At 41.5% G+C, this 23,643-nt stretch overlaps 2 protein-coding genes across 6 annotated transcripts in view; one reads left to right on the top strand and one right to left on the bottom strand.

Annotated features, from left to right (window-relative positions):
• Window positions 1-14,276, top strand: part of LOC146387690 (zinc finger E-box-binding homeobox 2) — a 28,010-nt gene extending 13,734 nt beyond the window's left edge. The window contains exons 2-8 of one of the 2 annotated variants that reach the window (XM_084929490.1): window positions 5,376-5,660; window positions 7,011-7,220; window positions 7,909-8,105; window positions 8,319-8,430; window positions 8,706-10,225; window positions 10,655-10,838; window positions 11,409-14,276. In XM_084929490.1, the coding sequence (XP_084785616.1) occupies window positions 5,376-5,660; window positions 7,011-7,220; window positions 7,909-8,105; window positions 8,319-8,430; window positions 8,706-10,225; window positions 10,655-10,838; window positions 11,409-12,064 (3,164 nt within the window). In that variant the 3' untranslated portion in view covers window positions 12,065-14,276. The remainder of the gene's footprint in view (window positions 1-5,375; window positions 5,661-7,010; window positions 7,221-7,908; window positions 8,106-8,318; window positions 8,431-8,705; window positions 10,226-10,654; window positions 10,839-11,408) is intronic. The other variant, XM_084929491.1, reaches the window with a different exon arrangement.
• A 1,731-nt stretch (window positions 14,277-16,007) lies between these two features.
• The window catches only part of arhgap9 (Rho GTPase activating protein 9), a 44,263-nt gene continuing 36,627 nt past the window's right edge, over window positions 16,008-23,643 (bottom strand). For 3 of the 4 annotated variants that reach the window (XM_084929494.1, XM_084929492.1, XM_084929493.1), the window contains 6 exons: window positions 23,252-23,350; window positions 21,608-21,685; window positions 21,251-21,304; window positions 20,329-20,463; window positions 18,944-19,049; window positions 16,008-17,100 (listed from right to left, as the gene is read on the bottom strand). In XM_084929494.1, the coding sequence (XP_084785620.1) occupies window positions 16,914-17,100; window positions 18,944-19,049; window positions 20,329-20,463; window positions 21,251-21,304; window positions 21,608-21,685; window positions 23,252-23,350 (659 nt within the window). In that variant the 3' untranslated portion in view covers window positions 16,008-16,913. The remainder of the gene's footprint in view (window positions 17,101-18,943; window positions 19,050-20,328; window positions 20,464-21,250; window positions 21,305-21,607; window positions 21,686-23,251; window positions 23,351-23,643) is intronic. The other variant, XM_084929495.1, reaches the window with a different exon arrangement.

The raw sequence follows: 23,643 nt of genomic DNA on the forward strand, positions 1-23,643 counted from the left end.
AGCATCTCTTCCTCCACACTAATATGACCTTTACAATCCCTATCAGTGTGTCACACTTTCAGTCTTGTTCTCGCCAGAAGCCATTTGCAGACTTTTTTTTTCTGTGTGTATGTGTGTGTGTGTGCGCGCGCTTGCGCTTGTGTGGCTCGCTGCCAACCAGCAAAGATACAACTGCAATCAAGTTAAATTAAAAGTTGACTGTTAAACATAGACTTTCATATCAATGTGTTTGTGGTTATTTTCACCATCATTAGACAAGAATGTTTGCACTTCCTTTTCACTGGCCACAGAAATGCAGTAAAAGTGCAGCAAAACATTACATTACCACCATTCCTACTGGTTAACATGCAATTTGGAGCATTTAATCTTCAATTTGCTGTCAGCCCTCATTATATTATCTTTAAAACATGTGGAAAATTTGAAATTAAGAGTTGCATACTAACATGAGAAAACTTCTGAGATGAATTCAGTTAAGCTCGCCTTTAAACTTGTATATTATTGCTATCCAACATCTTAACAATCTGCAATATGGAAACATTGATTTCTCTTTTGCCAGCCATGAAATTTAGTATCATAACAGAGGCATAAGACATGTCTGGCACATTGGGATCAGCATGGGTTTTTTTTCCACTCAGTGTTGTGAAGGTAAGTAACTAAAGCAGGCCAAGGTGCCACAATCAGTAGTCGCCCTTGCCCCGAGAGTCATAGAGAGAATGTGAATTGCTGCTTAGATGAAGATCAGGTGGGAGGTGTTTGTTCTTGGTTGCGGTCCTCCCCTGACTCATTGTGCGAATGTCAGACAGCAGGTATGAATAGGAGAGCTGCCACAGTGAAATTTTTTTTAAAGCGCATATTTGATTTTTGCGATGTATTCTTAAACAGAGATGATAGCTATCGACACCAGCGTGCTGTGCAGATGAACATGGACCTACCTCGCCTCTGAACTGCTCTCATAGGTACTGTAAAATGGCAATACAGACATCTTCCTGCTCTTGTTTCTCGTTTAGCATGTGGGCGTCCGTGACCCTCATGTGGTAATTTATTGAGTTCAAAATAGCAAGTGTTGTGTTTTCTTTTGACACCTGTGAACTCATCGCAAATTTACAATGATTGGAGAAGCATTATTTCACACACTGACCGAATCAATTTTTTAAAATAATACACAGTATATTTAGATATGCGTGTATATATATATTTAATCAGAGTTAGTGTGTGTTACAGAAATGGCGGAGAGCTACGCTTTTAATTTTGTGTGTTCAGCTGTGTGAATGTTGATTCTGACAGTTTTACCACCTACATGTTGTACAGTAATGTACTGAAATGCATCAGATGTAATTTTAATGTGAGATTGGCACCATGGGACTGTGTCATGACTCATGTTACATTTACATGTGTTGTGTCAAATCATAATTTTTTTCTGATTATTGTAAAAATGTTTCCTTGATTTGTGATTTAGTATGAATCTTTCAAAAGTAATAAAGTAAAATAAATTCAGTGTTTGCAGCCAAAAATTAAATAAATGGAGTATTTTCAAGATCTAAATTGAGCTCTTTAAAATTAATTTCTGATATTGACTTTTATTTTATATTTTTAAAACAAATTTTAATACCAGGCTTGTCATGAGATATACACAGAATTTGATTTGTGAATATACCAAAAATGACAACACAACCTTTTTTCATACTCTGCGCATTTATATAAAATCCAGACAAGAGCTTTTACACTCTTTAAAAGAAGTAACCATTTTCAGTTGGATGACAACCACCGACATGACTTAAATATTTCCCTAAAAGAAAGTTTTATTGAATTTTTGCTCCCACTGAGCAGTAAAAATCTACTGAATATCATTAACAATATTAAATCATTTTACTGTTTCTTTGAAGTATTAATTTTTAAATGTAGAAAATCAACATGGGAATGGGAACATTTGCATTGGGCGGTAAATTGGGCTTGGCCTTGTTTGTTGCCATTTAAAACCAGAAGAAACAAACAAGGTAATTTCAATTATTGCGTGTTTACCATTTAGCCACATAATTACTGAGCCAATACTAGATCACATGTGTGCGTCGTAAAATAAACTGCAGTTTAGCATGGTGTTGTACAGGAGATGCCCTCGGGCATATAAACAGTGCCGATTTAGGCCAGCACTGAGACTGTGTGCACTTCTCAGAGCTAACACGATTTTTTTCTTTATGCCAGATTTTGTTGTTGTTGGAACTTTACTTTTGTAAAATCTTTTTTTGTGCTTATGAAGTGGTTCAGGCATTATCTCCCTTTTTCTTTGGGAACAACCAAATGATAAGTTTCACTTTTTAGGCTTAAGACGAATTTCAAGATGGACTGCACGTCGCGCGACAACCAGAACAGCAGTGTGTGTTCTGACTGGCGTGCCAGGATTTATAAAAAAAGACGTGTTTCTGGCAGTCAGGCCGCCAGTCTTTCAGATGTTCTGTCACTGACATGCAGGGAAAGCAGCAGACAGATTAAAATAGCACTCCAGTGTGTGATCTGAACACTGTTGTTGTCAAACGATCAGAATCAGTCCCCTGAAGACTGAATGATCGACAATGTCAAGCATGATGCAGCACAGTCTGGATATGAGTCACATTCTTCCCACGCACACTAAAGTTCCTGCACCATGGCTGTGTACTATTTTCTGCTGTGCTGTGCTGTGTGTTTTCCCATTTTACGAGTTACACTTTCTTATGATGCTCACAGACTGCGTGCATCCATCACTCTTACACTCCTCTGTACCTAGTGTCTACTTAGCAGGCAATGCAGGGACTCTCACGCTCTTCAAATATCTCACTGTCCTGTTCCAACAAAAAAATATTTGAAGGATGCGGTTGCCATCCAAATAAATAAATCAACAGGCCAGATAATGAAAACCATCCAGCTCGGTGTGCTTTAATGACAGCACATGTAGACTCAGTGTCACTCACTGTTATGAGAGAGAAAATTAGAGCCAATTTGATGCTAATCCAGACCAGATTTTCCTCATTTTTGTCCCAGCGGTACGTCCTATCATCCCCGAGTCTCCTGCAGGCCCGATGGGCCGCCTTTAACCGCATCGCATATCTTCATAGGTGCCTGCTACGGTAAACCACGTTTAATGACCGGTTTTGTTCCCCCCATAAAAGCAAGTCATTGCTTTCCACCTTTGTGGAGCAGCAATGCTTGAAGCATGCATTGGTTGACTCGCCTCAGATGAACCAGAATTTCGCTTGACTGCGCTCAGTGCCCTGGTGTAGTGAAGTTGGGGCAGATCACACAACCTGCTGATACAAACAGATACACATGTAGGTGTTCCACTTTGAGATTAGCCAGCATTAATCAAAGGAATATGTGTAAAGTATGCGTTAGGTGTTTGTGACTGTGGGCTGCCCCCTTCCGTAGTACTGAACCCCCTCATGCGCTTTCAGTATTACGGTGAGTGAGTGTGTGTGTGTGTGTGTGTGTGTGTGTTATCTGTGTGTGTTATCTGTGTGTGTTTGTTTCTTCTAGCTGTAAAGTTGATGAGTTAGGTTTTTCTAAAATGTCTCCCATAGTCATTGTTTAGTCACTGGCTTGTGTCACTGCGAGCTGTGGGCTGTAGCTTGATGTGCAGATGAGTTGAAAGAAAAGCACTCATAAATTATTGTGTCCATCAGCCAGTGCGAGTGTTGTTGGAGCAGCTCAAACAAAAATGAAAATCTTTCAAGAGTGACTGAGCGTTGTTTTGACAGTTTATTGAATAAACTTTGTTGGTGTTTCATGAAATTTAATGAGCTGTGAAACCTTATTTTCTTTCTGATCTTATTAAAAAAAGGCACTCCTATAATAATAAAGAGAAAAGTTAGAGCATGGCTGAAATGCTGCAAATCAGAATCCTTATTTTTAACCTCCTAGGACCTGCCGTCCACATATGTGGACATCACATTTTGGGTTATTTAGACCAAAATACTCAATTTTGCTCTACATGGGCCTGATATCCACTTACAAGGACATTATACTGCTACTGTTCTATCAAAATTTTAAATGAATATCCTCATTTGTGGCTCTCATTTTTGTTAAAAACAAAAATAAGGTAAAAAAAAAATCTGGTAATTCTTTGTTTTTACATTCATCTGGCCCCAATATGCCCAAATATCAAAGAGAAATTAAAAATGCATGTCGTGGAAGAGTTCGGGTCTTCGGAGGTTAGAGATGGAGCCCTCTGTGTGCCGGCACGGCCTTCGCGCACCCTTCGACAACGGTTTGGCTTTGTCGTACAGGGTCGTTACTCGGTTGTGATTAGATATTGCTAATCAGAGAGGAAAAAACAGAGCGTCCTCAAAAAAGCCTTGGAAATAAGAGCCTACATATGAAATCCAAGGCATGTGTTTGTGATTGTCATTTATTGTCTTTGCCATGGGAAAAAGTAATGCGCCTTTCCATTCTGGGCACATAGGGCATATTTTTAAATTACGATATGTTATGTGTCTTTTTTTCTCACTGCTCCATTACATTCCTGCTGCATAGTCACACAACGCACCATCAAGTGATTGAAAAATGAATTTAGACATAAAAAATGTACTAAAGTAATTTTATATTGAAATAGTTCCCAATGACAGAAAGATGGAATAATTAAATAAACTCATTCAAAATGCTATGTTTGATCGTGGCCTTAATTTAATACATTTGTATATTATATGTCTTTTCTAAGGGTACGGTAACATATCTTTTTTTCATTTATTTTCAAAATGAAAGCCACACTTTGTTCTCAGTTGCGTCAGACTCAAACTATCTTTTTTGGAGCCTGACCAGAAATTACTTATATTGATCATAAACCGCACATCGAACCACAAAAAGCCAAACGAAGCGTTTCATAATGAGAAACAACTGAACGACTTAAAAATGACAAGAGTGTCATTCATCTTACTTTCCGAGAAACAATGCAAACAAACAAACAACCGGTAAAACTACAATAAATAACAACAGCATTTTGTGTTTGCCCCCCTTTGGACTGTTAAAATTTGCAAAAGACTTTTGAATTTTTGCTCGTGTTTCTCTCCCCTGTTTGGTTTCAGTTCCTCACATATTTTTATTTAATCGCGGAGCATTGTTTCTGGTCTTCATTAGTAATAATCTGTAGCTCACCCCGCTGAATGCCATCTGAAATGATAAGAAACACATGTTGTTGCATTTTGAGTGATGGTTAAAAAAATTCCGTTTATTGATTTGGACGGCACAAAAATAGTAAGTGGTGTCTCAATAAATATACGTGCGCAGAATATTTCTGTTTAAACTGAAATTTCAGCGCGCCATTTCAGAATTAATGAGCACACTGATGGTTTGCCGAATTGAAAAATGAAGTCCTGTGTCCAAACTGAGAGTTTCGTCTCATCTTTTTGCAGTTGATGCCGACCAAGTGAGTTTACTGGGATCTGAGGGGGAGGATGAGGTGGGTTTGTGGAGCTTGGAGCCCCAGGACTGCCAGGAGAGCCTGGATAAGACGAGCCTGACGCCCAGCGAGGGGACAGAGGAGCCCGGCAGCCCTGCTCAGTCCACCCGGCCGCACAGCCTCAGCCCCGGCAGCAGGAACTGCTGGGGCCAGGTGGAGTCAGAGACCAAGGCCACAGAGGACGCATCCTTCATGTCCACTGAAAGGGGGGGAGACCAGGACCCGCTGAGGATGTACTGTAAGTTATAAGCTTACATACTAGCTGCACCTCATTTGCCATTCTAAATTAATTCCATATTTTCTGAGCTTTAAAATATTGCTGCTTGTGCTTCCACAGAATTAAGCCCAGGCTAACACAGCAAATCAGTTATGCTTGCAAAATGTACATATACTGTATATGTATGAAACAACTGAAGCTGCTGCTGCTGCTGCTGCTGCTGGGGTGTTTAACACTACTATATGTGCAAACAAGTTTGTGTGTTTTTCTGATGCAACACACCACCAGTCTCATGATGCTTCTCAGAGCCCTCTAGATACACCTTCATAACAGCTCCTCGTGAAACCATGCCTTCCCTACAAGCTGTTCCTTTTTTTCACTCTTCTCTTTGAAAAGGCAGCCTTCTGAAAGCATGACAAAAGAACTCATCCCACACAATGTCACAATATTTCCATGCATCAAAGAGGTGACGTTACGGTACTGAAATCAGAACTGCGCGACGTGAGGCTTTCCCTTTTATTTAGGAGAGATCAAAGGCTCACGCGGCTTGCCTACTAACAATCACTTAGCTCCCTCGCCTCGTGTGATTTGGCCTTGCCTGATGAAGGCGAAGCAGAGTTTTTACAACGCTCAACCGCACAGGCTCTTCCCTTCACCACATTAAAAAACAGCTCAAAATATGCCAACATCTGCAAACATTTGAAAAATCTTTCTCAAAGTTGCTTTTAAGCCGAGCTGATTGGCTGGAGTTGTGATAGGAGGCGCCGTCTCTTCTTCGCGTACATCTGTGGCTTTTTCTCTCTGCCTGTCACTCTGCTCAAGGGCACGAATCACAAAGAATTTTTAAATCTAGCTTCATATCTGGCCAAATAGTTCCCTACATTTATTGTTTCATCTGTCAGTCTCCACATAAACAGTTTAGTCCCCTTAGATTCAGTTGCACAGTGAAAGTTGGCAACTGATGTTCAGTCTGCGCGCACATGCTGCTTCATTGACAACACACGCACACTCAGAGAGAAAGCACCGACACCGGCTTTTGGATAACCCAGGAACAGTAATATATCAATATGTATCTTCAAAGGAATCACACGGGGGTCTTTTTGTTGTACACCGTCTTTTTTTCTTTTTTTTTTAAATAAACAGCTGCCTCTTCTGGTGCTTTAAAAAAACCCTTAATTCTACTTTAGGTAATTAACTGAAAGAAAAACAAACCTTGTACCGATGCTGGTGTTCTTGTGTTAAAATAGCCAATAAAGCAGAAACACATCTCAACAGATTAATCAAGTCCTAACCTTCAGTTAAAAATGCATGCGTATAAATTCATAGTTACTTATATTTTTCTATATCCAATGCTTATCACTTTCCCTGCAGGTAAGAGTTCAGACTCCCAGAATGCTTTGGAGGACCTGTCCCAGTATGAAATCCTGGCTCAGTTGAGGAAGGCCTCTACCTCAGCTAGTTTCTTAGATCACCTGAACCATAATGGCACAGCAGCTGTGTACCGCCCGAGCAGAGGGCACGATGACCTGCCTCCTGCTATCTGGTCGCCAGGTGCTCAGCACTGCTCACCTGAGGGACCAGGTAGGCCAAAGTGCCACAGCTGCAATCATACTCAACAAGAACCTAATCAATTATTAATTTATGATAACTTTTTCCTCTCGAGGCAGGCGGTTACCACCAGGCTGACAGCAGGTCGCAGTGATAACATATATCAGATCATATATGCTAATGTAATTCTCAGAAACGAAAAAGCAAAGTAATGGCTTTTTATATATCTGCTAGTTTGAGGTTAAAGGTTAGCAAAGTGAGAGTGTAATTTACATAGTTCAGGTTAGGTCATTTGTACATGCACAGCTCTGTGTACTTGCTTTTGAATATGTAATAATAAATAAATATAACACTAAATCTCACAAACTTTTATTCTGTAGAAGTGGCAACTGTAGAGTATTTTAAAGCACGCATCTAAGCTCACTGTCTAATTGTCCTTATAAAAATTTTATTTTTGTTTTTATTTGTTCTTATTTTATTCAGATGATTATTAATTTTATTTATTTGGGTCACTTTGCTTGTACTAAGTAGAATACGAGTGGTGGCTTATATACCCGCCGATATACTGACAGCTGCTTTTCTATTTAAGATGCATCCTATGAAAGTTCAATCTTGAGAGTATATATATTGTGGCTTCTAAAATAGATGGGTATATTAAATGAAACTATATAAAACTTCAACTGATCTATCAAAAGAAACAATGTCACCTTTTTCTTGTCAGCAGATGTAGGCAGGGCCCAGCAGGCCTGCCCATTTTGCAGCAGGGTATATCCTCGAGGAGCTTCTTTGAGGGACCATGTCAAGTACTGTCCAGACAGGGAGGGGGGGCACATGGTCTGCCCGCTCTGTGGATACACTGCCACCCTTAGGCTGGAGATGGAGCGGCACCTAGCACTTCACAACCCAGTGCAGGACAAAGTGAGCAGACACAAAAAGAAACTCAAAGCTAAATTTCTTTCAAAATCGCAACGACTTATTCAAAAATGATTTATTAACAGTTATGTAGCGTTATAAGGTGATTATTTGCAACTGTGTATCCACAGAAGTGGCAACCTTACGTCTTCACATCCTAAAAAAAGCCGAGTATCTGTGCTGTAGTTTAAAACTGATTACAATGTTCTGTCGCCCTAGAGTGCCATGACATTGGACCAAGGCATGGAGACCAGGAAGTTCAAATGTCTGCAGTGTGGGAAAGCATTCAAGTACAAACACCACCTCAAAGAGCATCTCCGCATCCACAGCGGTGAGACAAAATAACATCAAAACAGTTGTACTCACCCATCAATTTGCTATTGTTTCCACTCTATCGCTAACCCTTACTTATTTTGCAAGTTATATGGTATAAAATTATACCCAAATTGATGTGTTGACAGGAAACGAGTATAATTCATCACAGGACAAGAGACTTGTGAAAAATGTGAAAAGATCACACCCACGCAGAAAGGGTTTTTTTTTTTTTTTCAATTTACTCTTTGGCATCCTGACTCTAATGCCTCCACTTTGTGTCTCATCTTGTAGGAGAGAAACCTTACGAGTGCTCCAACTGCAAAAAACGCTTCTCTCACTCTGGCTCCTACAGCTCCCATTTAAGCAGTAAAAAGTGCCTTAGTGGTGGCGGGCATGGAGGAGGAAACCCAGGAGGAGCCAGCGGGGTGTTTAATGGACACAGCCAAAGCTCCTACCCCCACTCATTTCCAACATCTCCCTCTGCTGGTGGCGGTAGAAGTAGTAATGAAAAGGGCTCGGTGCTAGTTTTGCAGAACCAAGATAATACCAGGCCTCTGGGTCAAGTACCAGTGGATCCCCTTCAGCTGTCACTGCAGGATCTCAATCAAAGCACCGCAAGCTTGTCCAGTGCGTCAGACCTGGCGAGGACTTGGGACCCATCAGAGCTTTCTTTGAGGGCCAGTATGCTCAAAGGGACCAGTCTACTGCCTTATCTCCACTCCAGGGGGACCAAATTTGAGCATATGCTGCAGGAGATGTTTCAACGAGACGTGAAAAAAGATGAAGATCTTGTCAGAGAAGGAGGAGATGAAGAGGAAAGAAGAGCACATCAAAACGGAGGATCACATGAGAGAAAGGTTTCACCTGACAGGAGAAGAGACATGCTATCGGTTGAACCAGAGAGGGGTGTTCTTGGGATAATGTGTCGTTGGTGCTCGCAGCATTTCTCCAGTGTGGCTGCACTTCTGCATCATGAGCGCCACCTCTGTCAGCTCAACAGAGAAGCAGCGGAGGTACCCGAGGGTTTTCGCAGTAAAGCCCCGTCATCACCGTCTATATTCTTTCCAAGATCTGTCCTCCAACCAGAAAACAGCAAATTAAGTGTAGTGACAAATGGTCTTTCTGGAAATAAGTCACCATCGCAGAAGCACAACTGGCACGCCGTACCACAACACCTTTTGGTTGCAATGCACTCGCCCCCACAGCTCCACCATAACGTCCTGTCTTCGCGAGTGCACTGGCCGAGCCAGGAAAAGGGCAGCCCAAGTGAGCTGACACACCGTTCCCCAGAGCTGTCATCACCTCGAGGCAGGAAACGAGCTCTGTCCTCAGGATTCACTTCTCCGGTTTGCCTTGACCTCACAAGTTGTTCTCCTGAACTGTCCTCGCCCCAGAAAGAAACCAGCAACCCCTGGTCTGCACAGAACGAACCTCTGGACCTCTCCCTGCCCAAGCAGCTCTCTGACCAGAGCAGTAGGAACAAAACTGTTAATGGCAGCTCAGGCAGAGGAGAGAGGAGGGAGCTCGGGACCCAGCAGCTTGGTAGACCAAGTCCGACTTCACACCTCCCCCTGCATTCGCATCCGGTCTTCAGTGTGGCCGGAGCTCCTGTGTTTCCAGGTTCCTTGTACAATGGTTTTCCAATGTTCAGCCAGGCTGGTGTGGGGCTTTCAGGGCATGAAGGCATCACATCAATTCCATTCAACCAGACGGCCAACACCCCGGGGTTTCTCTCTCCTTTAGCCTACATGATGGAGGCAGATGCAGAGGCTACACTGAAAAAGATTTATCAGGAGAGACAAGGTTTAATGGTGAGCCCAGCGTTTGTGGGGTGTGTAACGTATACTTGTGGAAGATGTTATATAAATAACAAAAATGAAACATGAGCAATACTTAGATGATCTCATGTTATAAAACGTTGAATTGGCGGTCACATCAGCAACAGTTGAGCAGATATTAAACTCCTACTACATTCATGAATCACACTACATATATCTTTGAACTCAGGGCTCATTTTTGTGTCAAGCACACACCTGTAAAGTTTTATGACTCCATCTGGTATGATTGTTACACTATAGTGTACGCGAAGCATTTCCACAGAAAAACAGACACACAAACATCCGTCTCAAAAATGCCTTTGTGGTTGTGACTACCGTTGTATCTTGGGGAGATGAAAAAAATTACCAAGTGAACTTTCCCCACTAGTACATATATGCATAACTGCTATCATTTTCCTGCAGGGCGAGGCATTGAACCGTGGTGCTCTGGACTATCTCTCACTCATCGACGAAGGGTTCGATGGAGAAGGAGGGCCGGGAAGAAAGAGATTGAAGAAGACAGACGAGGGGCTTTACGCTTGTGATATTTGTGAAAAAACTTTCCAAAAGAGCAGCTCATTGCTTCGCCACAAATACGAGCACACAGGTCTGTGACTCACGCATGGCCTGCTCTTGTTATGTGATATTTCCTGTAATATATACGTACCGCTTATTGGTGCTATCTCTTAAAAAAAATTTCAAAAAAATAGTCTGAAATTATTCAAAAGATGCTTATTAGCTTTCTGGCTGACGTTTAACACAACTCTCATGTCTTTAAGGTGCATATGGGGCTAAGGCCAACAGCTGTTGACATGATAGAAATGGTGCAGTGGCACAGCTAACATGACTGTCCAGAAACCTGCTAATACCTCTAAATTTCACAAATTGAAACGTTTCAATCTCAGGAAGAAGCATTGTGGTTTTTTTAGGGTTATGTGTCAGACTATTTCTCACAGGGAAGAAAAAACATAGCATGTAGAGCGATAAATCAGAATTTGTTACCTTTACACAGAGCCAGGCAAACAGTTTTCCTGTTTCCAGTCTTGATGCAAATGTACACAACTGCTTCTCTAGCTTTACATAGCTTTCTTAGTTCTTCATCACAAACGTCAACTGTTTTTTACACTTATGTCAGACACAAACTCAGTAATAGAAACGGTTTGTGTGTTCATTGCAGGCAAACGTCCTCATGAGTGTAAGATCTGCAACAAGGCCTTCAAGCATAAGCACCATCTGATTGAACACAGCCGACTGCACTCCGGAGAGAAACCCTACCAATGTGACAAGTGTGGCAAACGCTTCTCCCACTCTGGCTCTTACTCCCAGCACATGAACCACCGTTACGCATACTGCAGCAAAGACCAGGATCCAGACCAAGACCAAGATGACATGCCTCTCACACCGGGAGCGGGCAACAGTCTTGTGGGACGCCTCTCTGAAGACGCCCCTCTGTCACTGGATGAAACCCAAACTCCACACTCTTTTCTCAGTGATTCCAGTCTGGACGGAGCGCCGGATGCTCTTAAAGAGGAGGAGGAGGAGGAGGAGGAGGAGGAGGAGGAAGAAGGGGAAGCAAGAGTTTGCAATGACCGTGAAGAAGAGGCAGATGTGAATTTGCCAGAACCAGCAGAGGAGCTGGGAGGTAACCCCATACAAGAATCACCTGCAGGTGAGAATGGAGTTCAGAGTGAGAGAAATAGATATGACATGCAAGATCATATTGACAATACAGAGAGCCAAACTTGGGACAGAGACACCGAGGACCGGAATGGAGACTTGGACAAATGTGAACTGAGTTTGGATTTAACAGAGTTACCCAGAATTAAAACTTAAGGTGGCTTTAACCAGCCATTAAAACCCATTTACTATTAAGACTTGTTTTTTTTCTTACGTATGTAATAAAGACTGATTTTTGTTATTTACTTATCTTACAAAATGCACAGAACTGTCAAAGGATGCATGGCCTTATAGAGGACAAAGCCATCAATCAAATGTATGTGAGAATACGAGTTTCAAAGCGTTATCCTGTAAAATAGACTTGATGTATCTATAATGTTTGCCTTTTTTCCTTTTTGTTGTCTTTCAGAACCTCTAAAAATGGGTTGACTAGTCTGAGGTCATGTCACATATCCAGATATGATGTTGTCTATTTTACATGCTTGCTGCTGCTGACTGTTGCACAACAAAAACAACAAAAAAAAAGCATTTGTTTGTCCTTCTAAATCCAGGATTCAGCTGACTTTTTTTTTTGTACTTTATTTGTTTGCATGTAGATTCACACCAATGAGTGGCCTTAGAAGCTTGAAAGAAGCAGGATGGAAAGACATCTGGTCTTAATTTAATGTGGCATCAAGGCCAGAAGTTAAAGGCTACAAGCAGATTTGCCACGATGTCTAGTTAGCATATTTATTCTCAAGTGCAAATAACTTTCAGTTTCTACTATCCTTTTATTTGATGCAAATCTTTACCTCTGTTTTAAGAATTAGCAACAACTGTAACATGTTTTCAGCTGAGATGCACATGCAGTCAGTCCTTTGTCCCAAAGCCGGCGATTGCTTGAGTATGTATAGTACAGGTTATATTGTAGGGCTCTTGACATTTATGCTGTGAAATTATAAGGTTTCAGGTTAACTATGTTGCTCTGTGGCTTTAACTAATCACCAAGAGTAAGAAGGGGAAAAAGGGGAAGGCAGAAGTGGGAGGTAGTTATTTATTTTTTTTAAAAACCAAAAGCATCGGACTGCACCTTTAAAAGTGTATACCTTGCTTGAGGACAGTCATTTCTACATTTCTGCATGAGAGGTTAAAAGGGGCAAAGATGAAGTCAACCTTTGGGGTTTTTCCCAAGAGCAAGCAAATACAATTTGCACTGTCGCACTGTACATGTAATAATTACAAAGAGTGGCTTGATTTCCTTCAGTGCTGAAATGTCGGGCATTTCTCGTAAAAATTTTCATGTGCTTCAGCATGTTTTCACACCTTCTGAATAATAATAATGTGTCGCACTTTGTGGCTGTTTGTTGAGGTGTGGCAAGAGGGTCAAGACTCAGGACACATACATGAGCTTTTAACTTCCTCTTTCTGACTGCAGTGTAGTCAACGTGAAAAGTGCCTCAGATGTACTCTGACACTGTGAGTAATCCGACAAAGCCTTGCTACGATGAGATAAGACGGTGGTGCATGAGGTGTGACTAAGCTTGCAGCATTCATGCATACCTTAGGCCAAAGACGCTTTTTTTGGTCATAATACATTTGTGTGTGTGCGCGTGTGTGTGTGTGTGTGTGTGTGTGCATATGTGGCACGCCAAGTGCCATCCTGCTCTTGTACAGTTCCTTACCTGATATTTTTGCTCCAAAAAAGTGAGCGAAAAAAAAAAGTTTTACTTTCCCTCAGTGTCTGCACACTTTTTCATTATATCAAGTACTGTTTATTTTTTCCTAGCACTCATGCAATATTTGTATTATCTTTTATATATATATATTTTTTGCATGTTTGTGGATATTTGTAATAAAACTGTACAGACATTTTTCAGCAGAACCTCTCATTTCCTTGATTTTTCGAATTAAACCTCACGATGTGGCCCCAAAATGGGCTGGTTTCTTTTTAGCAGCCACGACGTGTTGAAATCAGAAGGCACCTTAAAAGATTTTCTGGTCAACATTGCTATAAAAACGATCAAACGCCTCAGCTTTTTGAATTTTCTGCTTAAGCACAAACATCTGCACAAGACAGTTTTGAAGCTCAGTTGTGGGGACCACTCAGTTTCCCATCACAGTAAACAGTTTCCATCAACACTCAAGATCTCAAGACTGTTTTGTTACACTGGCTTTTTTGTGGCTCTCTTTATTTGCATGATGATTCATCAGAGGTGCCTGCTTTGCGCTTGTGAACCTGTGTGTGTGGCTGGGGCAAACAGAGGTTGAGCAGTTCTGCTGATATTTGATACACTAAGCTTTAGGTTAACGGTAGTTTGGGTAAACAGTCAGCTAACCGTAACAATAACGAACCCTGCCAAATGACGTGGGTTAGATACTTTTGGGTGCCATGCATCAGCGGCCTTCAGTAAACTGTTGCACTGCAGCACTGGCTGGCCCTGCTCTTTGACTTAGAGCAAAGTTGATACAAATTTTTACATTATAGTTTTTAAGAGGGCTATAACACCTCGGTTATGCAGCATCACTTGCGGGAAGGCCCAGTCATGGGTAACAGGTTGTCAGATTGAGTGCTGAGCATTTTTAAGTTTCAATTCCCAGTAACAGCTGAGTGACACACCGAACAGAGCTACAGATGTATTCCACTGGTGGGTGGATCTAACAATAAGGTCAAGACATCTGTGTAAGCCATTATCTTCCTAAACTAGCATCTTTTCCTCCAACAGTAAGCTGAACCTTAAAATTTACAAGAGTGCAAATGAAGATAAAACTGAAAGAAGAGAATTAAAACCTGAGCCTTAGCTCCACACTTCATTTCAGTCCGTTTAGAGACGCGCTGATTAGTGGATTCAGAAGGTTCCAGCTAATTCAAATGTTGATTGTGAAAAATAAATGATTTTTGATCATTGCAGAGAAGCACAAATCAATTCTAATTAATAAATGCCACACAGAATGCCAGCAGAAAAAAAATCAATCAGAAAAAAAAAAGAGTTGCGTGTGCGAAAAAATGCAGTTAAAAAATGCATTGGTAAACTAATTTCTCCACGAGCCTGCAGCACATCTGCTGTCTTGTCTGCATCCTGACACAAAAGCACAAGCTGTGTTTTGCTTTACTTTAAATATATATCATGCAATAAATAAGTCAAAGCAAGAACAAAGTAAGGATGACGTAATAGAGTCTGACTTTTGATGCCAACAAATTGCTGATTAGGAGGGAGGTCTGTTTGTTTCTGTCTCTGTCTGATTAGAGTTTTAGGGGCTGATTAGCACCATCGCACCAAAGCGAAATAAAACACATCACAGAGCTTGGTCTTGGTCAGACGGCACTTTAATGCCATCTGGTTTCTACCAACAGAAATTTCTCTTCAGTTTCAGGATTAGGAGAGCATTCAAAAAACACATAGCGAGATATCTTTATGAAATATAGGCTGGATCACGTGCTTCCACATGTTTACATTATCTCGGTGTCATAAATGGAAACATTCGGTATGATTTTGAAAGTTTGGATGAAGAAATAAAACAAAGAAATTAAAATAAACAAATGAAAAGCCAGCAGTGCTGACTGATGGCCATACTGTAAATGTAAATGCAGTAAATGCACACAAGCCACATGCTTTGTCTACGGTGAAAAGTTGATCAAATTTAAGCAGCAAACTGGAAGCGCACCATAGACTCCCTGATCAATCATCCGCACATAATCTTAGCCCCTCCCAATGTGCTCACATGACTTGAAATAATACAAACATAAAAATGAATAAATACATCCAATAAAACAGAGCAGAGCCCCCTCCACCACCACCCCCACAGCAGTGCCTCTTTTCTGCTCTTTTTTGTCTTTTGCCAAACCCACAGTCAATATAAAATTACCCAGGCCACAGAGCGAGCGAGTGAGAGGGTTTGGGGGGAAAATCCACATTTTTAAAACATATGCATTTCCAGTTCCTCTTTTGTTCTGTTATTAAAAGCAGCATTTGCACCAATCACAGGGGATGCCTCCGCCCGTCGAGTCTCCGAGGCCCGCATAGCTCCACACGCTTCTACTATCTCTCACGCGAACCCATCGCTCAAACAACAAACAACCTGGCAGGACACATCCTGAGCAAATATCATAATGCGGCTCAAATCAGTTTGTTCACATATTTTTATTGCAGGAGGAGTAAACAGTCAGATCCAACACTCTTCATTTCAAAGCAAAAGTATCAGTTTGAATTTAGCTAATTGTAATATTTAGGTTGAACACTGTATGCAAAGTGCTACTAGATGAGAAAGACAGTATTTCACATATTTACAACAATATATTTAACTTAACATTAGGAATTTGCACTATTAAAAATAGAAGACAGATTCAAATTAGTAAAATAAGGGTTGCTCTGACACTACAAAGTACTATTTGGTAAAAAGGAACATTTTCTGCCTTGTTGGCACATTCATCCTGCCACTGAATTCATGCTTTTACTTTTTTTTCCTTCAAATAAACCCTGCAAAAATGGTGGAGATGTGGGCACCTGTGCACGTCTATCCAGGCAGGATCTGTCCATCCTTGTTTGAAGAGGTGCTGGTGCATGTGTTTTCACAGTGAGATGGTTTCGCCAAGTTTTGTTTCAGTGCTAGCTTAAGACACATTCCTCCTCCCAATCCTCGATTATTACCGACTGAAACACGCTAGCAGGACAGGCTGGAGAAGATTTATCGCTTTTACGGCTTTTTATTTATCTGGATCAAGTCTGAAACATCAAGGAAAAGTGACAAGGAGGCGTCTGTTCCAGCAGTGAAGTTCACCGGGGCTGGGCTCCACATCTGCAGTCAAAGGCACAAGTACTGGAGCTAAAATTGGCTTGTTTTACTATTATTGTTTTAGCATGGCTTTATATGGAGGCCAGATGTCATGATTAGCAGCTTTCTGTCCTGGTTCTTTTTACCCCGTAATTATCTTTTGATGTGAAATCCATTTTACACCATATGAGTCAACAGGCAGGGAAGACAAATGCTCCAAAACTTGTGCTTTTGTCTGATGTCAAGGAGCAAAAGATCAAGAGAGGCCTCTCGTTCCGAAGATGTGGTCGAATTCAGTGAGGATGAGCTCCACTGCCTGATTTTGGTAAACCATGTTCACTGCCATGTTGCCGTTATCCCGCTCTGGGCGCATCAGCGTCGGCCCGAACACAATGCCGATGTTCTGGGTGGTCATTCTGTTCGTTTCAGAATGCTCCAACACTCTGCAGGAAACGAGAGAGTGGACAGCGCAGGTTAATAACTCCTTAAATATTAAATTTTGCCGACAAAAAGGATTTGGAATCGCTTCAGCTTCTGAATTTTTAGAGACACGTGCTTAGTGATTCTAGGGATGTCATCCACTCCCACCACATTAGCTCAGACTGAAATATCCCGGCAACTAGTGGATGGACTTTACTGACTTTGGTGATCCCTGACATTTCCTTAAAGCCAGCATGAGGTTGACATTTGTGGTTTTGAGTGAAAGGTCTCAACTGCTGTTGGATGGAGTGGCACTGAAGTAGCTACACATGGCACGGCTCAGGATGGGCGTGAAACATTTTGGCTGGAGTCATGACCAGATTAAAGTTTAACTAATCATCAAGTGTTATCCTGCAAAATCCCTAAACTGAGAAAGTGGATGCGGCTATAGCAGCGTTAGCACTGCTCTTGTGCTCGTGTTGGCATACATCCATTAGCATTTACTTTCACAGAGTTGCAAGCACAACTGCAGACTCGTGTCAAGTTATAGAGCAAGCATAGAGACCACAACTAACCTTCCCCTAAAGGTTCATGTTTGTGGTCACGATGTGACATCTTTATAATTTTTACTTAACTCAGGAAGTCAGCTACAAGAATCAGCTTGTATATCCATCTGTCACATCTTGTTTTTGCATCTATTTTCACGTACATGCATCTGGGTTTTATAACGTGGATCTGTGCACAAAAGTGTTCTAAATCCGCTGCTTGCATCCACCTATGCTAGCGTATGTGTGTGTTACAGTGTGTGTGTGTGATTAGGGGGGGAACTAAGGAATGGTTAAAGCCACAGCATGAGGCATTCTTCTAAAAATGCCATTCCCACCAAGCCACAGAAGCAGCCAGCAATTGCTCAAAACTTCCACATTAAAAAGAGAGGAGGAAAAAAGGGAGAGAGGAGAGGGAAGAGGGAAAAAAAGAAGCGAGCGAGGAAGAGGGAGAAGAGAGAGAGGTTCCAGTGGTGGCGGCGGTGGTGTTGGTATGCCTTCCAGCAGACGAACCACAAGGCTCCCATGGGACCTTCGAGGCAAGTAGGAGAGCGAGGGGGGGGGGAGGGAAGAGCGAGCAGGAAGAGGGAGAACAAGGAGAAAGGGATCAAAAGAGGAGGACATAAGGAGGAAGAGGAAAGGGAGAGTGAAAAGAGAGGAAAGAGGGACAAAGAGGAAGTCAGGAAAGGTGGGTAGCGTGCCAGGGAAAGAGGAGGCGAGGGACCTGATTAAGGAGCGAGATAATAAATGAGAAACAGAGAAAGGAATGACAGCGGAGAGAAAATGAGAGAAAGACACAGAGTTGACAAATTCATGGGGCCCACCACACCCTGGCACAAATATCGTCCTCAGAACACGAACACTCACCCCTGGAGTGGAAGGAAAAACCATAGGCGGTAAAAAACACACATTTTATGTACTGTAAAAGGAACTGGCTCGCAGAACATTGTACACCATTCATCTTCCTCCAGCCTTTTCATCTTCACAGGGACCCAAAGTTAACAACAGTGTGATCCCGGTTCAGCGCTGGCATACTTTGAGAGCTGTGGCCAAAGAATCCCCGACAGAAATTTCGGAGACCAACGAGGGAAGTGCCCCCTCTTGTGGTCAGATTTTAAAAGAAAAGGAAGATATTTTCCTTTCCTACCAGGGCATCTGGTTCATTCATTTGTCCCTAAATGCCTCGAGGAAATACCCAACATTATGAACTCTACCCAGTTAAGGGCACTGGAACCATTACAGGCAATAAAAACAGGCACAGACTAAAAAAATAAAAACGAACACATCAGTAGAATAAACACTAGTCGTAGGTTATTCTCACCGTTTGAGGTGGCGGCACATGAACTGTAGCGTGTCATGGTTTGGAGGAGGCATGTTGAGCACCAGACACTTCAAGCGATCGATTTTGTCCATATAGTCTGACATTTCTGCAACACAGAGCAAGATATGCATCAGATCAGGCCAAGTGTCATCATGCATTTTATTAGCATTTTTAGACACATCCCCCAACTGATATCATATTACGAGCATCCGCTATCTAATCGGATACACTTTATCTGCAGATCAATCCATGTGCCCACAGTCTACAAAAAGTGTCCAACGCATCGATGAAAAAATGCATTTTTAAAATATTTTCCTGATCTTTAATATGCTAATGTTCTACTAAGAGGAATTACTGTAAAATGCCAGATTGTCTGCCTGCCTGTCTTTAAGCATAAGTAGAAGATAATGAGATAAAGTGCCATATCATGTAAGCGCAGGAAATCTGAACATAAGTAAAGGAAACGCAACTCTCACTGTCAGCAAATTCTCACAAAAAGATAACAAATAAAGTGAAACTAATAATAAGTGTTTGCTGGAGTCGATGCAAAAACCTATTTAAGAGTCATTCTGACTCATCACTGGCCTTTTTTAATTGAATATTTGTGGCTTTTTAAGATTCGCATTTTACGGAGGGAAAAAAAATGTAGTGCATGTGAAAGTAAATTGTAACATTGTTGATCGTTTTATGGCGTCTGTGACAAGTTTCCAGTTCAACTCAAACAGATCTTCACAAAAATGCCTTTCATCACAGCTGTGTGAGAAAGTTTGAGGATGTAAAATGTAAAGATTTTTATTTATTTACACATATACACATATGTGTGTGTTTACGCAAATGCTGCCTCAGTATAACGATATAACATTTTCTGAACATGGAAAGGGAGTCGAGTGAAGTGTGAAAACAAAGTAAAAACGATTTAAGATTCTAACCAAGCCTACGCTGGTTTTGACTCAGTAAGACCACAGTTGTGTTGTGTGTGTTCAAAATACTACAACAGAGGAAAATAATATGTGAAATTAAAAAGTGGGCGTCCTGGTGGTCTAGATGTTTAAGAAGCTGACTGTGCAGCTGCATCGCCTGGACCATTATTACCAAGTAAAAGGCACGAAATGACAAATATCTTCCTGAGCCTAAATATATCTCACCTCAAATACGAAGCACATTAAAAATTGACTTCATGCGCACGAGGCAAAAGGTTCTGAGAATCTATTTGAGTTATTTTCAAGATGGGGGTGGGCGATTCATTTTCCCAACGGAAACAGGGACTGTGGTGGAGGGCAGTCCCAGTTTTCTGGTCGTGTGGGAAAATTAACTTCACACTTCTAATCTAGAATATTTATACAGATTACAAAATAAACAGTCCGGGGCTGAAACTGGTTACTCACTGACTGTCTCCACAATGTCGGTGAAGAAGCCGTACGGCACGAGGGGCTCGGGAAGCTCGCGAAAGAAGAGTTTCAAAGCTCCCGTGATGACATGTATGTCCTCCCACTCGCTCTCGTCCAAATTCAACTTCTCCTCTGAGACAGAGAGGGAGAGGAGGAGGATGAGGAGAGATTCAGCCAGACGGGGTCAGGGGAAGTGAAGGAAAGGCGAGAGGGATACGACATACAGAGACAAAGAGTTTAAATTTAGAGTCACAATTGTCACAGGATTGGCTGACATAAGCAAAAAAATTCACTTCAGCACTGAGGCGTAACATGAAGGCTTGTAGCTGCAGGAGGGAGATAGAGATGCTCTGTAAAAGTAACAAGCACAAACACACTGGCGCACAAGTACACATACACTTTAAAGGATAAAGCACACTTGTTTTTTTAGACACAAGCCAGACTAATGCTTCTCATGTTGGATTATAAGAGGCACTGAAACGAATTTGAGGCTGATATTGATATACGGCAGTCAACAAATCTCTATTTTCCTATGATGTGAAACATCAGAGATGTTGCTGGGGGAGTAGAGCGCTTCACGAGCAGCTGATTCTCTGTTTCAGCCACTTGGTGGCAGCCACGGACTGTGTGAGAAGCCGCTGTACAACCTGCTGCACATTATTACATCAGAAAACTTGAAGCACAAAAGCCTAAAGGACACACATACATTAAGCAAATGGTAACACACACATCCACACAAAAAAGAGAAAAGTTTGCTGCCCGTCTGCGCCTCGGATCGGCTCTGCGCTTCAGTCTGTGGGTGAGTATTTTTGGGAGGTTCTGACTGAGGTGTTCACATTATGCAACACATAATGCACAAAAACCAAGCAGGCTGAGTAAGATGTGAAAACGGCGGTTTGCCTTGTCTGCCCGAATGTACCTTGTACCAACTCCGCTGGGAACATGTAACGGCCATCGGTAGTCACCGCTCGCTCTGCAAAAACCAACAGTTACTCAGACAGCTTTCCCCCGTGTCTGTTATCATAAGGATGTCGTGTAGTGTGGGACAGTGACTGATTTCAAACATTATATTACGCACTCTGAAACAAAACATCATGAGATAAATTTAGTCTTGATTTTAAGCGACTGAAACAGATCATTTCTGCTAAAAAGGAAAAAAAAACGAAAAAAAAAAACAGGCCAACTTTGATCCTCTCCTAAATTTCTTCATATTCCCCCCCCTGTTATTACAGAACAGTTATCGTCAGTAGTTTCCCACCCTCCCCTGCATCCTTACCGTGGTTCACCAGAAAGCGCAGTTTCTGTATCACAGCCAGGTTTCCTGATACTCTGTAGATGCCGTCGGTCTCCAGACCTGCAACACACCAAACAAAGCATGCTAGACAAGGGGATCTCCACCGCTGTCTTAGATAACCAAAGTCAAAATGAAAGTATCACATGACCATTTTTTTAAGCTTCATGAGTGATAGAGATTGTGTCTTCAGTTGTGAGCCGGTCTGAGCTCACTTCATTGTTTTGCTGTTCTTGGCAGCCAAATCTTCTGCAAATCAATAATTCAGTATGCAGAGGTTATGCAGTTTGTTATGTTGCGTAAGTGGAGACGTAAGTAGAGCAGTTTTCAAAACCTTAAAAAAAAAAGTCTGATCATGTGCTCATGCAAAAGCATAATCATGGATATGACCAGGCCTATGAATACATTTAAACTTCCTCTTCACGTTTCACACCATGCTGCTTGATGAAGCAGTTACAAAGGAGTACTAATGCTCTAAGTTTCAGCTTTCCTCACACTGCTTTCAGTATTAGAAGCTGTAAAACAAGCCTGACATTTTAATCTTTCTCACATATTGATTATAAGTATCCTGCGCTGACGCTGCTACTGAGCATTTTTCTTTCTGTAAAATATTCACGTGAAATGGTTAACTGTAGTGTGACCTTTAAATAAGGCACACCGCTTCACAGTCACTCACTAACACTTAATGTTTCATGTTGCTGGAACTGACTTCACCCAGTCACATGAAATCTAAATCTGCAGCTGGTTACTGGCTAAAGCTGGCCTGGTGAACGGGATGCATTTCTAAGTTAGAAAAATATTTTTGTTATCCAGCAACTTATTTATTCAGATTAAACTATGATCCAAAACCACACATTGCTTTACAATCTGTTTTAAATATGAAGAATCAGTTAATTATGTAACCACTTAAAAATAATCATCAACTGATCCAAGCTTCTCAGATGTGAATAAATTGCTCATTATAATATCTTAGTCATCTCTGACATTCAAATGAATTCATACAGGCTTTGAAAAGTTGGTAAGATGGAGAAAAAAAAACACGAGAAATCTCACTGAGGTGGGTATTTTTCATCCTGTTTTAACTAGTAGTATGGCAGCCTGTTTACCTAACACTTGGGAAAAGATCAGATGCTCTTAATTTCATTATTATATATGATATGTGCAGAAATTATCAGTAAAGTTTGGCTTACTTTGTCCTAAAGTTTGTTCCATACCCTTAAACATAGTTAAAAGTCTTGATCTAAAAGTATTGCTCCCAAGACATCTTTATTTATTCATCACAAACTGGTTTTTAAAGCCCTAAAACACACACATTTTCTCCTGTGTCTTAAATATTTATCACTGCATTGTTTCTTAACAGCCTCTAAACAACTCAATTTTCTCTCATTTAGACCTTTTTCAGGCTGCCAAGCTGTCAAGATCTCTTCTGCGAATCTGAACATTTTGTGTCTGCTTTCTGTCGGGCAATCAGTGACTTTGTGTTTGGTGAGTTCTGCCAAAGAACTGTGAGGACCGTGAGCTCAGAGTTGCTGTCAAACTGCGCTCAAAACAGGGCTGAGGGTGATTTCTCATGTGTTCACTTTGAGTTGGGAATCAAATTAGCAGGAGGTGTGTTTGCAGCGACTGTACCTCTCCTTTCCACAGCTTCAGTACAAAGTCTGACGAAGCGAGGGACGGTGCTTCTCTCCCTCTCACAGAGCATCTCCAGACTGCATCCAAACACCTGATCTGAGGGCCGATGACAGGTGGACACAAACATGCTTTTTATGTCTGTTTAGACGTGTTTCTCAGATGATTGCATGCACATTTTTTTTTCCAACCAAGACATGATGTAAGAGCTCCAAGTTAATTTACTGATAAGTTTTCTGTTCACTCTGGGAGAAAACCTTCATGTTTGACTCTGTTCCCACCAGAAAAGTTAACTCAGACTGGATGATGCAATGCAACTCATGCCCTGCGCTGTATACTTGTATACTATCGTTGGACTATAGATAAATGCTGAGACTTCCTGGCTGCCTATC

Source organism: Perissodus microlepis, chromosome 5 (assembly GCF_051167445.1).
Source record: "Perissodus microlepis isolate ML-2025 ecotype Zambia chromosome 5, ASM5116744v1, whole genome shotgun sequence".
In the NCBI taxonomy this organism is placed as follows: Eukaryota; Metazoa; Chordata; class Actinopteri; order Cichliformes; family Cichlidae; genus Perissodus; species Perissodus microlepis.